This window comes from Sycon ciliatum, chromosome 6 (genome assembly GCF_964019385.1).
Source record: "Sycon ciliatum chromosome 6, ocSycCili1.1, whole genome shotgun sequence".
Lineage (NCBI taxonomy): Eukaryota > Metazoa > Porifera > Calcarea > Leucosolenida > Sycettidae > Sycon > Sycon ciliatum.
The window spans coordinates 2,276,193-2,293,263 of record NC_088648.1 but is presented as its reverse complement, the minus strand read 5'-3'; the positions used below and the strand labels follow the sequence as shown (position 1 = coordinate 2,293,263).

Genomic DNA, 17,071 nt, shown 5'->3' with positions numbered 1-17,071 from the left:
TCAGCGATGTTGACGTTGAGGTCGCCGAGCACGATAGTATGAGCTTCTCTCGTGTGTGATTCGATGTCATCAACGGTGTTGAGCAACTCCTCCCAAAATGTGACGGGGGATGAAGGGGGTCTGTACGTGCATACTATGTTCAGGGTATTGTGCGGCAATACTAACTGGATAGAAACGGCTTCGATATCTTGGAGGATATGTAATTGTCTGTGCTTAAGTTTGTCATTGATGTAGATACATACACCGCCTCCTGTCTTTAGCTTGCGGTCTCTTCTGTGTACTTCGTATCCAGGCAGTTTGATTAAGCCGTCAGGGATTGCTGTTGTCAGCCATGTCTCCGAGATTGCTAGGACGTCAATCTTATGTTTGAATAGAATGTATTGAACTTCATGCAGTTTATTTAAGAGGCTACAGATATTTATGTGGGCAATTAACAAAGGAGAATCTTTTTTAGAAATGCATGCACGGGTGATACTTAGCTTTCCGTCGTTGGTGTCAGTGGGTGGTTGTATCACTGGGGATGCCCTTGGTGTGTCCTATTGGGTCGCGTCATGGTCATGTAGCATCCGTTCGATGTCCTCATCTGTGAGCACTTTGCCTCCGGAGATAATTGTATCGCGGGGCAGGTGGCACTGTATACCCTTACTGCGAAGGGCCTTCATTTTGGGCACCAAGCCCTTCTCCGTGCTTGTTCGGGCCGTGTCAGATCGTGCTGAATGTAAACATTAGCCCCTTTGAAGGTAGCGTCGCGACGGTGCCTCATCAGGGTTGCCTTCCCGCTCTCAGTTAGGGCAACGTGGACTAACCGCGGCTTTATTTGGTGGGCAGTGCAGTGGTGCTTGCATTATTTGAACCCATTGGACATCCACATAAACTGCTGCCAGTGCTGGGACCATGGTTGTGTACTCGAATCTCATTCTCAGCACCCTTTTTTCTTCCTTTTTTCAGCCGTTTTTTTGCAAAAAGTCCTCGAGCTCGATTTTTTTTGATCGATCGTTCTTCAAGGAAAGACGAGTGGAAAATGGATCAACAGGGCCGAGGACGAATGCGTCTGGTTGGAGTTCTTGCGTGGCACAGGATGACCAGACACACATATAGATACATTGCGACGATCTAATCTGCACAGTGTTTCCTAATACCGCACGCACGACGGTAAGTACAATTCATGTGATTTCAAATTGTTTGTGATCTACAACGTCGCGAGCAGGACGGAAATACAGCAACAGCACGACAACCGTTATACCAGGCAGTAACCAACAGTCACCTCCGTCACATTCTCCAGATCAGAAGGCAAATGAGGCAGTGAACATGAAGAAATAAAGTATGAAAGAATGAAAAGTGAATAATTCAAAAATCTCAGAAACGTTGAACGTAAAAAACACTGAGAACAAGAAAAGTGACTTACTTCGATGGCAAAAGACAAAGCGAATGTTCCTCGTATGGACCTGGCTCTTGCGGAATCAGCCACACTGTGGAACCATGTGTTTGATTCCACAAGGGATGGCTACCTGCTCCTCACCAACCAGCCTCCACGACGGTGGTAAAGTCGCCAAAAATACGAAATTTGAACATTTTGTGCACGCATGCAATAGAAAATTTGTGCTGAGTATGTCGAGTGCACTAGTGGCCATTCGCACAGGACAAAGCCGTTGCGCAAGCTGTGACCCTGGCAGCTACAGAAAGCACGAAGAGGAGAAACGGAGGAGTTATGAGAGTCGCATTCTCAACGTTGAGCACGCTTCCTTCATCCCCGTGGTGTTCAGTACGACTGGTGGCCAAGGGAAGGCAGCCTCCACTCTCTTTGGCCGCATTGCAGGCATCAAGTCTGAGAAGAATGGTGAGCCTTTCTCTGTGGCAATGGCTTTGATCAGAGCCCAGCTGTCCTTTGCTCTCGTGAAGGCGGCCGTGGCATGCCTTCGTGGGCATCGCCACAAGTCGAGCAGGTATGACCCTCATGCATATTCTGCCACACTTGCTGTCTCCGAGTGTCATCTGTAGACAACCGGTTTCCCCTTTTCTCTGTATCATTTTGTATGTTATAATTTCCGCGGATTCCAGTTTTTCTCCCTTCATTATAATTTAAGGGCCTGGTCAGACTGCGGCAAATTTTGGTTGCCTGACGAAAACAGAACAGCGTCCAGAATTTGAATCGCGATCACACTACACATGTGGGGAGAGTGAAAATTCAAACTTCAATTCGAGCGTCAAGTGGTAATCTCCACGAACGATGTCAAGTTCCTTCACCTTGGGATCGCCAACACCTTCAGTGCAATCCTTGCAACCATCCTTATGAGTTTTGTTGTTGTCCGTGGCCAATTAGCTCCTCGATATCGAGATGAAAAAATCAGTGATTATCAGCGTCAATGGCGTATCAGCGTCAAATCCTGTTTGGAGCGGAAAAGCGTGGTCCGTTCTTGCTTTTTTTTGGAGCGTCAACTCTCGCTTTTGCCGCTCTGGCGGCAAGTTACTATGGAGATTCGGATTATAATCCCAGGATTATTTCGATTTTGCCGCAGTCTGACCAGGCCCTAAGCGCAGTTTAGCGCGTATTGGCTTATGATTTCTTTTTCTTCTGTTTGTATTTAGCGCTTGACCGGTTATTATTTTCCTTCTCTTTATTTTGCGCTACATATTATTATTTTTCTGGTTTGGGTCTATACAAATTTGGCTCCCAAAAAAAAAAAAAAAAAAAAAAAAAAAAAAAAAATTTCGTCCATTGCCATTGGTAGCGAGGGTAACCCTGAGCTGGAAAGTGTAAGGGATGGCATGCTACACTCCCCCGCATACGCTTGACAGCACGATTTGAGGCGTGGAGTAGTAATATACCAGTATCTTACTACCCCCTGATACCTGATGCATGGACGTCGTCATCTTCATCCCGCAGATCGAAAATGTACAGGTGTCGCGTGATTTCGCGCAATGCGCGCGTGCCGATACGGGATGCGGACTTCACGTCAGCGGCGGCTAAATTGGGCACCAGAGTCGGAACTACATGTAGAGTAGCGAGGTCTTCGGACGGGAGTTCTTCCAGGCCACGCAGTATGACATTGTTGGAGCGCAATCTGGACTCGGTGGCCTCCTCAATCATGTCACGCACCTTGATGTGGAGGTCATTTAAGGCAGGAGCTGCCGTACGTGGTGGGTTGGCGGTGGCGCCAGCCTGGCCGCTGTTGATGTTTGCAACCTTCTTTTCCATGTTGCTAATGGCGGATTTTGCAACATTCTCTACATTGTTTACGGATTCAGCACACTTGTCGACAAGCACCCTTAGCTTACGGTTCTCAGCAGACAGTCTGCTGAGCTCCTCTCGTTGCTGATCGTGCCGCAACTCCACTGCGCCCACACGATCCTTCAGCGGTTGTACGATGTCTTCAGCAACGCGGCGAAGATCATCACGCAGCTCTCGCTTGAACTCTGTTAGCATTCTAGAGAACTCAGACAGCTCGCTGCCAGCTGGGGTACTGTCTCTGGTTGTTAGCAGCACGCACGGGGTCTTGTCAGCTCCAGGTGGGCGGGGCGCTGCCAGAACTGGATCGGCATCCGTGGCACGCAAACTTTCTGCTGGGCTTTCCGCTTGTCTCTTCGTAGGTCTACGTTCCTTGGGCGTGGCGTCACTGTCTGAAGACCTAGAACCGCTACCAAAGGGTGACTCATTCCCCCCACGGCCAGCGTGGCTTTGGGAAGTCATATTGCGGGCAAGATTCTTAACAGCTTTCGACATGGTATCTTCGAAATGCAATGGGGCACCAGTTGGCACGTTGCTGTGCACTATAGGACAGTAGAGTCGCGTGTCCAAGAACTTTATTTTCAACGGCTTAGCCTGATGCGTTCTTACGTAGAGACTTACGTAGCCTAAGTGAAATACCGAGCACCTTACGTAGAAACTTACGTAGCATAGCGGTGTCGTTTTTCTTGCCATGTGAACACAATAATCATGATAATAGAAAAGCTGACAGGATCGCTTTTCTAAACTATGCTGTGTTTCCGCACGCTCGTGTCGACATGTCACCTATACTGTACATGTACGTACCGGGTCGCGGAGGAGCTTGACGACCTCCGCTGACTCCAGGTTTCCGAAATACTGCCGTCGTCTTCGTTGATGTCGCTGGTGACATTCTCCCCTTGCAGGACGTGCGCATAGTTGTCGTCCCGGGGGTAAAGACTATGATTGTTGTCTTTCGAAATAGTTTTTCATCACGCTCGCGCGAATGATGTTTCTCATCATGCACTCGTTCCGATGGTGTGACACGGCGATGGTCTTTGGCGGGGCACTGGCTTGGCGAAAACGATATCTTCTTGTGCAATATAACATTGATCGCCTGCAGATGAGTACAGTCACTTCGTGGTTGGTCCTATAGGAGGGCAGCTGCCAGGAAAGAGGCAGGACTCATCGAAGACGAAGCGCTCGCAACAATCAATAGCCCTCGAAATATCTCGTAAGATTTAGGGCATAGCTTTGAGTCACAGCGCTCACAGCCTTGCCTACTTCATCAAAGTGAGCTCTACATGTTCGTTGACCTCTTCACACTACACAGAAGAGCGAAACAAGGATTATGTCTTAGCATTTCAACTCCAACAGCAGACCATTACCAGTGCGAGAGAGAAAACTACAAAGGGCTTTGCTTTCTGCCGCATCGTCTCTCTTGCATGCAACTAACGAGAAAACCGTGTACTTACCCTCGCATTCACACGCGAACTATCAAATACGTCGTGTGCCGCATGCTGATCAGGTAGTGCCATGTATGTGTTGTACAGTGTACTCTCAGTTGACATGCCCCCTTTCGAACCCAGACAATCTTTTCGGGATTGGTCTATTGCACAGCCATCATGAAGGCCCTCGACGACTACAGTACAGGAGATTTGTAGAGGAAAGAACGAGGAGTAAAGAGCGACAACAATCGCTTCAAGAAAAAGCAAAGAAAAACTGCTCTCTCTCCAGTCATTCAGATGCTGTTGCCCTTGACAACTGGCTCCATCCAGAGGACGCGACTTTTGTTTGTCCCCAGTGCTCTCCGTTGCTATGCGTATCGAAGGGGCCGTGACGTCACACTTAACAGCCCCATTCTACCTAAACTGGACTGCCGTAAAGCGTGCGGCCCCGACAACGACGTTACGTACCCGCAGCAATCTACAAGCCTGCAGCTATAATAATAATATAATAATCTTTATTTCAGGATTACCCAAAGGCTAACGCCTATCTGGGGGCTGACGGGATTGCCCCTGTTCTCGCTCCGCTATTTTCAGACTCACTACAATCTGGAACTTTCCCAACTCCGTACAAACAGGCTAACGTTCGGCCAATACATAAGCGAGGTGATCACAGCGATCCTACTAATTACAGGCCAATATCGCTCCTTCCGCAAATGTCAAAGCTGTTAGAACGCTGCGCCCTTGACCAGCTAATGGAATTCGTGCGTGACGCTCCACAAGCAAACCAAGCACTGCCGCCTGAACAGTTCGCCTACAGAAGACAACACTCCTGCGATGACTTGCTAGCCTTGGTGGCGAATGACTGGCAGCAAAGTCTGGATGCCGGTAAATTTGTGGTGGCAGCGTTTCTTGATATGTCGAAAGCATTTGACACGGTCAATCACAACATGCTCCTGCAGGAGCTTTTCGAGATCGGCGTCGGAGATAGCGCCCTGCAATGGTTTGCGAGCTACCTACGCGGCAGGCGGCAGCGAGTGGTAACACGTACGTCCAGAGGTGAACTGTACGAAGCTCACAGGGGAGTTCCTCAGGGATCCACCCTCGGACCTGTGCTCTTTAACCTATCTGTACGCAAATTGCCCTCGGCAGCATCTTCCAGCATGGTGCGCCAGTACGCTGACGATATCGCCCTGTACCTAGCAGGCCACAACCTACAACAAACTACCGAAGAACTGGCCCGAGATGTGTGCCGTATCAGGGACTTCCTCAGTGAACGAGGACTAATCCTGAATGCCAGCAAGACCCAGTTCATTGTGTTCCACTCCAGATCGAAAAAGTATGCTCCTCCCTCCGACTAACCATTGACAATGTCTCAATTCCACCAGCGACCACCGTCAAGTACCTTGGTATGACCTTTGACCAGCACCTGACATTCGCTGACCACATCAGTGCCCTTGAGCGAAAGGTAGGCGACAAGCTAGCTGTGTTTCGTAGAATCCGTGACCGTCTAACAATTGATGCAAATAGAACCTTCTACTGCTCGTTCATACAGGCTCAACTGGAGTACGGTTCCAATGCTTTTTATCACAGTCTACAGGCTGGGCAACAAGATCGCTTGACTTGCCTCAGCAACCGTGCAGTTAGAACTGTTTTTGGTTATCCAAGGTTCTGTGACATTTCTACTATTCTAGCCAGATACCACCTAGCTTCTAGCTCCTTACGTTTGAGATTCAAATTGTTTGTACTTATTTACAGATCATTACATAAGGTGTGCAGCCCGCTCTTAACAGACTGTTTTGTGACTAGAGTCAATGCCATACACACAGCGTCAATCACCCGCTCGCAGGTTACTCTGTCTCTTGCTCTTCCCCCGGCTAATAACCGCTATGGCTTGTACGCATTAAGCTTCTTAGGTGCAGATCGCTGGAATTCGCTCCCTGCTTCTGTTCGTATTTGCTCCACGCTATCAGACTTCCATCTGCGCCTTGATCCAAGAGGGTGGTGGCGTTCCTGCGGATGCGGAAAACTGGGCCTTTGGCCTAGTCTCACGCGAACCGTGATTTTCAGACTTCCGCTCATCTATACAAAAACATATAGGGTACCCCGTAAGAAGGCCTTAGGCCTGTGGGAATGCCCTATTAAAAATTTAATAAATAATAATAATAATTATTATTATTATCGGCTCTAGTAGACAACAATTTGATAACCGCAATCAGTAATACAAGCTGGATCGACATTAATTTTGTGTACACTGTATTCATGTATTGTAAAACTGTGGAGACAATGTGCAATAAAACGATGAAAAATGTGAAGAAATTGTGTAGAGAAAGAAAGGGATTCAAACAAGTTTTCGTACAACACTCATCAGGAATCGTCGTTGTACGAGGTGATTTGTAATAATTTTACATGAAAGTAAAAAAGGCTATCATTCCGTTGCCCTGGCGAGTTTTGAAGTGTGCATGGTCTCATTCTGTCACTATGTATGTCCTCTATCCACGTATGGACTTCTTGATCGAACACCACAAACATGAGAGACACAGTGTGGGGTTGCTTTGCATGCATTTTTTCACCCAGAAAAAGTGTGTACAAAATTTTACAAGTCAGTAAAATAGGGTCTAACATCAACAAATATGACCTGAATGTGTCAATAAGCTTTCAATGGGAAATCAAGATACATCTGAAGCAAGTCACATGCAGAGAAAGCAGACTGGTTTTGCAGGTTGCCCTACGTATTGGTTTCTGTACGTCGTCAACTGCGGTTCCAAACGGTAGGGTATCTTTGACCGCCTGCCGGCATTGTAGAGCATGAGAACGCAGACCTTATCTTGCTGCTCCATTTCTTACAACTTGCAGTGCATCCTCTTACGTGAAATAACCACACTAAGCAAAATACCATCCATGATGCGCGCCGGCCGTCCCACGACAGGGTGCCTTCGTGCATCTGGACCACAGTGCATTTAACCGGCACATACTGACAATGTTGGGGCTTCCATACTCTCCAAGACAAGTGCAGTGACTCCTTCACCTGATTCATAATACTTCTGTGTTGGAAGAAGACTGCAGACCACCCTCAATGGGTGCTCCGCCGTCAACCCCCAACATACATTCATGCCGCATTTCCTGAATTTGCACTTTGCCATTGTGAATCTCTACCAGCACTTCTGAGGTAGCAAGCTGAGCTTCATACGCAGCTAGCTCTACTGAACAGCTAATTATTAACCTGTATGCCATAAGCATCAGCAGCTTCGGACTTGGATTTGAATCACCTTTCATGATAGGTGAGTGAAAGACACCTTTTGTCAAAATTGCAGTTTCTGACCTTCACCTTTTTGGCTAATCTCTTCTTCAGCCCTGCTACTTTGACGGTGTGACAGACTCAATGCTGGCATCGGTGACCAGCCTAGGGTTTCCACCTGCCGTAGAATATGCTCGCTGGCTCTTGGACGTTCTTCAAGCATCCATTGAGGGATATTTTACCTCATTGACCACAAATTCACGAATTTCGATCCATGATTGACATCTCACAAGGCCGTGGAAGAAAACAATTCCGCTAAACGCTGCTGATGCTTACAAACTACATTACAATGGCAACTCACTTGTCTGTCGAACTAACAAAAACACTTCATGGGAAGAATGCAATCGTCCTCAACAGTGATATTTTACTTGATTTGTAAAATAATAATTAATATGCCATGTAAAATTTTTACAAATCACCTCGTACTATATAATATATTATATAGTACGAGGTGATTTGTAAAAATTTTACATGGCATATTAATTATTTAGAAAAGCGATCCTGTCAGCTTTTCTATTATTGTGTTCACATGGCAAGAAAAACGACACCGCTATGCTACGTAAGTTTCTACGTAAGGTGCTCGGTATTTCACTTGCTACGTAAGTCTCTACATAAGGTGCTCGGTATTAGATCTACCAACGGCTGGTAGCCGCGTGCGGTGCACGTGCACGGCAGACATTGTGTTGCAGTGCAGTCCGTGTTCGAACGTTCGGATGTGCATGCGCGAGGAACTTCCTTCTTTGGAACTGCTTCTTGTATGAGCTGTTTCGGATAATTCGTCTCCTGGCCTGGCTTATTTCGTTTCGGCGCTGCTGAGACCTCCTTTCGCGGAATATTACTCAATGACAGGTGAGTTGACCAGTTCCCTTTGATTCATTTGCTTGTGTTGACTCTTTCATCTACGAAAAGTGTGCTGATTTTGGGCGGAATGCAATAAAATTAATAATGGAAAAGCTGACAGGATCTCTTTGTTTCCTTCGATTCATTTGCTTATGCTCACCCTTTCATTTACGGAAACGTGTGCTGATTTTATTCGGATTTAGATCCATTTTTATCTCTTTGCCCTTGTCTACAGTGTGCGAAGAACGCGAGTTCACCTTCTTGATGGTAAGGCTTATGTTAGATGTGTTGTCGAAATACTCATATTCCTTGTACATTGGTACGTTACAAGTAAGGCACTGGTCAGTGGCATACTATCGTTGGCAGTTCCCAATCTGGAGGGAAAGGTTCAAGGACCCATTGACCGAGTTTGCAAAATATATTCGCATATCAGGGAAAATCTCCATTGTGGAGAGGATCAGTAACTTGTTTGCTTCATACGAAACAAGCCAATGGGTGCAGTCTCGTCTCGTGAAGATCTTGTACTTCTATGATTGGATTTGTTTACTCGAGTCTGGGCTGTTTGATTTATTATTTGTGAGTACCGCCGAGATTGCACTGCCCCAAATAAAGTTTCGTGCCGCCAAAGCAAGAATTACGATCTGCAATCTGTTTGTAGTACATGTACCTGCAAGAATGTGCTGTACATGTATCGTATTTTCTCTGTTGCTGTTTCAGTTGCCGTCATGTTTCTAAAGAAAGGTTCAGTAGAGAGGTTCTGCAAAACGAAAATTCGAACGAAGTTTCGCGACAGTCCCTGCGAAAGTGTGTACGATTTTTTGCACGAATTTTGCGTTCTGCACATTTTCGTAGTTTGCGTGGGCCAAGTGCACGTACGCCATGACCCGATCTCACGAATTTTCCTACGACAGTTCATTTCGCGTCCAAAGTTGCGAAAGTTCGTGCGAAATTTCGCACTTCATGAAGTAGAACGAAAGTTTGTACGCATTTTCGTTTTGCAGAACCTCTCTAGTGACTCATTTGTTTCATATGAGACGAGTCAATGAGTTGGTGTGACTTAGAATCATCTTTCGCTGTAGAAAAAATCTATTCGTATGTCTATTGGAGAAATAATTGTATTCACTGGGGGGGGGGGGGGATAGGTTAAGACAAACTCACAGAATAAATACCATTGGTCCCTTGGTGTTCGTCCTAAAGAGGTTCGTCTGGATATCATTCATACTCACCAAAAGATGTGTAAGATTTTATTATTATGGAGTACCTTGTTTATCTCTCAGTACCTCCAACGCCTTGCCCCTTTTATCCTCAAGATCAGTGTAGTTGTTGGAAGGAGGTGTCGGACTCGGTAATGTATTTGTTTACATTTTAATACAATGTCATGTTTATTGTTCCTCTTTTGCTGTGTTGTTTTAGAAAATCGTGGACTAACAGTTTGAAGTCATTGAACTACTTCCAAAAGTTGTATCGACATCAACAGGATTACGATTTCAGTGCAATATGATGCAGGATGACCTTATCACGAAAACCCATGATTATAAACCATTATAAACACAGAATCAACAAAAACATCTGCGACACGCACCTGGTTACATTTCTCAAATAAATCTGATCGAGGGTGGGGAGATCTGAAATAATTATCTGAAAGGCAAGACAATTTTATGACAGAGTCATGAAATTCTGCTACAGCAACATGCACAGAATGACCTCCGTATAAAAAAAGTATTACCACGGTCCACCACTACGTACTCACATGTTTCCCCGCAGAAGAACATGCATTTTGCCATTTTCTGCAAGAAAAGGCTTGCACATCAATGCGTATAATACGGTATTGATTAATGATGTGAAGGCCATCATTTAGTTTAAATTTACATATTGATATACTATATTTTCTAGGGGCTCCCGTAAGAAGACCATAGGGTCTGTGGGAAAAAAAATAGTAAAATAAATAAAATAATAATAATAATAATACTAGTAGGGCATTCCATTGATTGGTGACAGAAAAAAACAAAAGAAATTATAGCAATAAAAACTGCTTTATGGCAGTTTTCTAAAAAAAGTTATTGTGTTCTAGTCCATGGACCCCGTCTAAAAAGTAAGAAATTAACGAAATGTGATAGCCGAAAATTAAAATTTCACACAAAACCTCACAATAATCACACACAGAATGAAAAGCAACATGTAGAAGACCTTTTCCCCTCGTGATCCTCTTTCCTATGCATGCATGACATGCATGTTGCCAATTGTTGGTGCAGTACAAGTTCAGTGTTGAAAGCAGCATTTCAAGTGTTGTGATTATTGTGAGGTTTTGTGTGAAATTTTAATTTTCGGCTATCACATTTCGTTAATTTCTTACTTTTTAGACGGGGTCCATGGACTAGAACACAATAACTTTTTTTAGAAAACTGCCATAAAGCAGTTTTTATTGCTATAATTATTTTAGGATGGCGGCAATCACGTCACGTGCAAAAACTCTTCGAGTTTCCATAGTAATACACATGGCGCGTGTGCACGCGTACGCAAACAATCATGTGTGCACCAAAAGCGGACCCACAAAAATTAAATTTATTTGAAAATCAACTAACAAACAACATGTTTGGGATATCGTTTGAGCAAGGAACTTACCTGAAACGGTCCTCAATTGGCCTTCCGCTTGCGCTTGGCCCTTTGAGGGACAAGTTTGGCGTGCTGAGGAAGCGTGGAGGAAAGGTGAGCCTTCAAGACAGTCCGTAGCTTGTCGACATCGTTCACGACGCCTCCGTGTCGCTTGCGAAGGTCGTTGAACTCGGCGTGAATACTTTCACCTCCCTGCTCAGCTAGTAGGCCCAGGCCAACTCTGAATCTTGCCAAGGCGTCAGGCAGATGGCATTCCAGCAAATGAAGCTTAGGCGTTACATGGCCAAGTTTTCTGGTGACGACCTCTTGCCGTGCTGTGGAGAGGAAGGTAGCGCAATCACTCTCGAACAGCTGAATATCTTCTGCTGACATTGTTGCGCAGGACGAGTATCTTCGGCGGCAGGTCATTATACCGCTTTGCCACTACTCTGGCCTGGTCGAGAACGGATGGAGGCGCTGCTCTCTCTGTGGTGGAGGCGACAATCAGAGGCGCATTTGACAAAGCAGCAACCACTGGTGGCTGCAGGGCATGGTGAATATGATTGCCGATAAAGGCACCACCATGGTACCGCTGGCGACAAATATTGTACTCCTGCAGAGTTCTGTCCAGTGAGGCCTCACATGGACCATGCAGAATACTGCGGCTCTGGAGCTGGTCAGACAGAGCCTTCACTTCATCCTGGAGAGAGCTGATGGCGCTTGTGGTGGTGTGCTGCTTCGCCTGAATTCCTGCTGTGGCCGCTTCAAGCTGTGGGGCAGTCAGGTTGGAAGCATGGATCGCAAGCCATTCGAGCTGCTCCTGTAGACTGTCAGCTGCTGTGCGCTCGTTCTGAAGATCCAATTGCTTCTGGCGAAGGCTCTCGTGCATCTCTGTTGTGACAGTGTACGCTCGGCTATCGGTGCCAACTGCTGTACTGGATGATGCAAGGGCAACGTCCAGCATCTGGCAGTCCTTGGTCATGGCATCGAATATCCAAGCGAATATTCCCAGATCCAAATGAAGAACGGGAATAATCACATTGTCCAGGGACACAGGCAAGATCGGTGGCCGGATGCAGTTGTTGTGCTTCTTAGCGTCCGCTAATTTTGCACCAGGTCCAACAAAGGCAGCGTTGTCTGTGCACAACAAATCGAGACTGCGCGGTGCTCCGCTACACCCAGGTAGCTGTATCTCTTTCCGCATAGCAGTGCAGTGCAGGCAAGGGTGGGTTCCACTCGACCCTGACAAGCCGTACAACGTGGTCTGCAGTTCGTAATCTCCGAACAACAAGACCCTCACTGACCTGTTACGCCACGTTGTACTGGCCAGCTTCTCGACCTCACTGACGAATGGCTGCAGGGCCGTGCACAGATTTGCTGCCGTATCTTTAGCAGCAAAGATGATAAACGGAATGATGTGCCGTAGAGCATTGCACTGCTGCACATTAACGATCTGGAACGACATCTTGAAGGACTCGCCACCGTGATCGCCGCCGATTTTGACCCATACCTCATCTTTTGGGATTGCGCCATCATGCCAGTGAAGCTGATCTGTTGCCTCCAGCTGGTTCAAGTAGTGATGGACAGTCCCAACAAGATCAGGAATTGTCACCATTGCATGCAGCTCGACGCTTCCAGATGCTGCTACGAACGGTGTCTTTTCTGCCACAATGGTAAAGGGCAAAAGATCGTCGAGCTGTTTCCGCATTACCCGCTCTGACTCGAGATACAGGCCAAAGTCCTTCAGCCATACTTTCAATTTCCGGAGCTGATTCCATGGCATGTGTAGGTTGGCTTTCAATGCTAGCGTTGTGCCTGTCCCAGGTGTTTTTGGCATGACACCAGCCTCAATAAGAACAGCTTTACGCTCTTCCTCCTTTAGCCGACTTAATGTGGCAGCTTGCTGGACAACTGCACCGGCGAAACTCCCTGCTACGCGCTGGCTGGTTTTTTCAAGCTCAGCACAGCGTCGCCGCACAGTCCTGGCTGATGCATTGTTGGACGGTACAGCTGCAACTGTTGTTCGTTGCCATGTCTGTGATGGACCTCGGCTCCTCAACTGAAGTACGCCAGCATCCGCCTTGCTCTTCACTAGATGGCTGGTGAGACTGTCTGACACGTTACCTCGGAGCTTTGACGGCGAAGCAGTGAGCACATCGCTGACAGCGGTGGACGGGCCGACTGTTTGCTTACCAGTGTTCTCGCAGTTCTGCACATGGCTGGCAAGTTGAGCAAGTGGCACTGTTGCCGGGCAACCAATCAGCGCTCCAGCATAATTGTCGCACCTGACCACTAGTTCGGCAAGGCAGCCTTGCAAGATCGGATTGGGCGTGCTGAGATTCGACACGGAGAGCTGTGCATTGCAACCAGGGCATGTTGTATACATTGCATGCATCATAGGAGTCAATGTGTCATATCATGTTTCTCATGCTATTCATCCTTGCTCACGCTAGACTAGACGTCTGCGTAGGGACAGCTTGCTGGTGTGCTGCATGCATTCATTGCTAGTTCCATGCATAGTTCTTTGCCCTACTGTGGCGGGAAGGTCGTCCCGTGCAGCCGCGATGATCAGCTGCGCTACGGAGGTTCAGTTCCGGCAAACATGCGTGCGGATTTGCATTTTGCTGCTTGGTTTTTGATGTATTTGTAGTTAGTGCAAGGAAAGAGCTTGCTGGTGCAGTTGTTGTTTTGGTTTTGGTTTTGAGTTTAGTTTGCTCTTTGTTGTTACCTGGTTTGAACGATCGCCTTTTGTGGAATCGTTACGCTCATTGTGGTACAATAATACAGTCTTCAGAAATATCGAATACATAGTGGTCCTTCGAGCCGGATCTAGTCGCGGTTCATTTTATAACCTCACAAGGATGAGTGAGTCGCGGGCGATCGGACCGATGCGTAGTGGAAGAAAGACTAAAGGCTGGCACTCGGCTCGATATGGGTTTGAGGAGTCAGATAAAGAGGAGCTCGAATTGAGTTTAGCGAAATTGAATAGGCGAGCGGAGGAACTAAAACTCCTGATCGCAGAGGAGACCGCTTCTATGGAAGCGCTGCATGCAGCCTGGATCGCGCGTGGATTGAGTGAGCGTCGTGGACGTACATCTACGGCAGAGCCGAGTCCCGTGCCAGTACCAGTGGCAGTGCCGAGACGACCAACGCCTGCACCGCGATCGCGGAAGACGAGTGCTACTTGTGGTAGTCCAGGAGGTGTTGTCAGAAGATTGGACAGCCGAATGTCGATCTCGGCAGCAGAACAAACTAGTTGTAGTTTTGATCAGCCTGCACTTGATGGAGTAGGAGCGCCTGGAACGGCAGGAGTTCAACTTCAACGTGTGTCATATGCGCCTCTTGCACCTTCACCTGCGCCTCGAACTCGCGTGGAACCCAGACTAGCCAGGTTTAGTAGGTCCAGCGGCAGCAGAAGGCAAGAGCGCAGCAGCAGCGGCAGCAGAAGGCAAGAGCGCAGCAGCAGCGGCAGCAGAAGGCAAGAGCGCAGCAGCAGCGGCGGCAGAAGGCAAGAGCGCAGCAGCAGCGGCAGCAGAAGGCAAGAGTGCAGCAGCAGCGGCAGCAGAAGGCAAGAGCGCAGCAGCAGCGGCAGCAGAAGGCAAGAGTGCAGCAGCAGCGGCAGCAGAAGGCAAGAGCGCAGCAGCAGCGGCGGCAGAAGGCAAGAGCGCAGCAGCAGCGGCAGCAGAAGGCAAGAGCGCAGCAGCAGCGGCAGGAGAAGGCAACAGCGCAGCAGCAGCAGCGGCAGCAGAAGGCAAGAGCGTAGCAGCAGCGGCAGCAGAAGGCAAGAGCACGTCAGCGGCCGATTGAACCCGGCTGATCTACCAAGTCGTGGAGTTGCGGCCTCGCACTTGCAGGATGACGGCAAATGGTGGAGTGGCCCAGAGTTCTTGCAAGAGCGTCCGGAGCGATGGCCGAACAAAGACATCATAGTGCCCCAGGTTCTTCCGGCACTGCTTCAGCGACCGCACCCGATGACTCTCACTAGCCAGATCCAGGCAGAGCAGACGACATGCCGCCTGCACCCAGACAACGTCTCGTCCTGGAGCAATCTTCTGCGGGTCACAGCCTGGTGTAAACGGTTCCTTGATAATACCAGAGGCCGACCTCAGCAGTGTGACAGCAACGCAGGTGCTACCGTGCAAGTATCTCTCAAGAGTGCTAAGGCTGTTTCGGTTCCCGAATTGACGGTCACAGAACTCCAAGGCGCCGAGCGGCTCTGGATAAGCTATGCGCAGAGGCAGTGCTACGGAGAAGTAGTGTCAACGCTGAAGGAGAAGAAGCCTCTTCCACCCAGTGCACCGCTAACGAAGCTACAGCCGTTCCTGGACACTGACGGTCCACCGCTGCTCCGAGTTGGTGGACGGCTCCGGACCTCACACCACCTGTCTGACCAGTTCCGGTCCCGTGTGATATTGCCCGCCAATCATCGCGTCACTCAGCTAATTGTTGGGCATGCGGATGAACGCTGTCAACACGGAGCAGGCACGAACCATCTGCTCTCTAACCTGGCCGATCGGTATTGGATCATCAAGGGTCGCCAGGTCGTTAAATCCTACCGTCACCGCTGTGTCCGTTGCCAGAAGCTGTGGAGACGTGTCGCTGAGCCCAAGATGGGGAACTTGCCAAACATCCGGACAAGCGGACCGTTACAGGCATTCGCTCACACTGGAGTAGACTACGCTGGGCCTTTCCTGGTCAAGATGGGACGCGGACGATCGAAAGAGAAGCGCTATATAGCTGCGTTCTCATGTCTGCAGACCCGTGCGTGCCACCTGGAGGTAGTGCGTTCTCTGGATGTCGAGGGCATGGAGATGGCTTTGGCAAGGTTGTGCCATCGCCGAGGTCGACCAACACTGATCCTCTCCGACAACGGCAGTAACTTCGTTGCTACCGATCGTGAACTGCAGGAAGCGCTGAGGGATTTGGATCAAGCCAACATCACAGCTGGGTTGGCGATTCAAGGCATCAGATGGCAGTTTAATCCACCGCGATCACCGCCACCTCTGCCGCCGCCACGGAAACCTCCATGGCCGCTACCTCCTGTACCATCGCGGGGAAGAGCTCGGCCGCACTTCGGCGGAGCATTTGAGAGGGTGGTCGGGGCCTTGAAAAAGGCACTCCAGTCAGTCCTGTACAAGGCTAGCCTGACCGACGAGGAGCTGCAAACTTCGTCGTGGGTCATGTCAACATCGCAACAGCTCTGGAGATGGCGGCAGACTCAGAGTCCACGCCAGTTCACCCATACCATCGCTGGAAAGTTATCCAGCAGCTCCTCAGAGATGTTTGGAAGCGGTGGCTAAGAGAAATGGTTTCTGCTATGAACATCATGACTAAGTGGCGCCGCCAATCGGGCACGGTCGAGATTGGAGACGTCTTCCTCGTCATGGACGATGCGTTATCACGCTACAGATGGCCGCTAGGACGCGTGAAGGCCACGTTCCCTGGCAAGGACGGCATTGTTCGCGTCATGGACATCCAGGTCAACGGCAAGAAATATCGGCGTGGTGTTCGATACCTAGTGTCGCTCGATATCCTGACAGCTGAAGCAGCCACTGCGGTATCTCAGTCGGCAGCCCTTGACTTGGATGAGTTGCAGTAAGACACTAATGGAACAGACGTTAGTTAGTAACACAGTACACTTTCGTCACCTCATTTTCTCGCTGCTTTCTAGAGCATTAGGCACTTATTCCTCTA

General features: G+C 48.5%; 1 protein-coding gene across 1 annotated transcript; it reads left to right on the top strand.

Annotated features, from left to right (window-relative positions):
- The first annotated feature begins 15,348 nt into the window (after positions 1-15,348).
- On the top strand, positions 15,349-16,677 carry LOC135819067 (uncharacterized). The gene has a single exon (XM_065332217.1). The coding sequence runs from the start codon at positions 15,349-15,351 to the stop codon at positions 16,675-16,677; it is 1,329 nt and encodes a 442-aa protein (XP_065188289.1).
- Positions 16,678-17,071: the final 394 nt, after the last annotated feature.

Bases quoted from the DNA above. Each gene is read 5' to 3' on its own strand.
- LOC135819067 (XM_065332217.1), top strand. From the start codon at position 15,349: ATGACTCTCACTAGCCAGATCCAGGCAGAGCAGACGACATGCCGCCTG.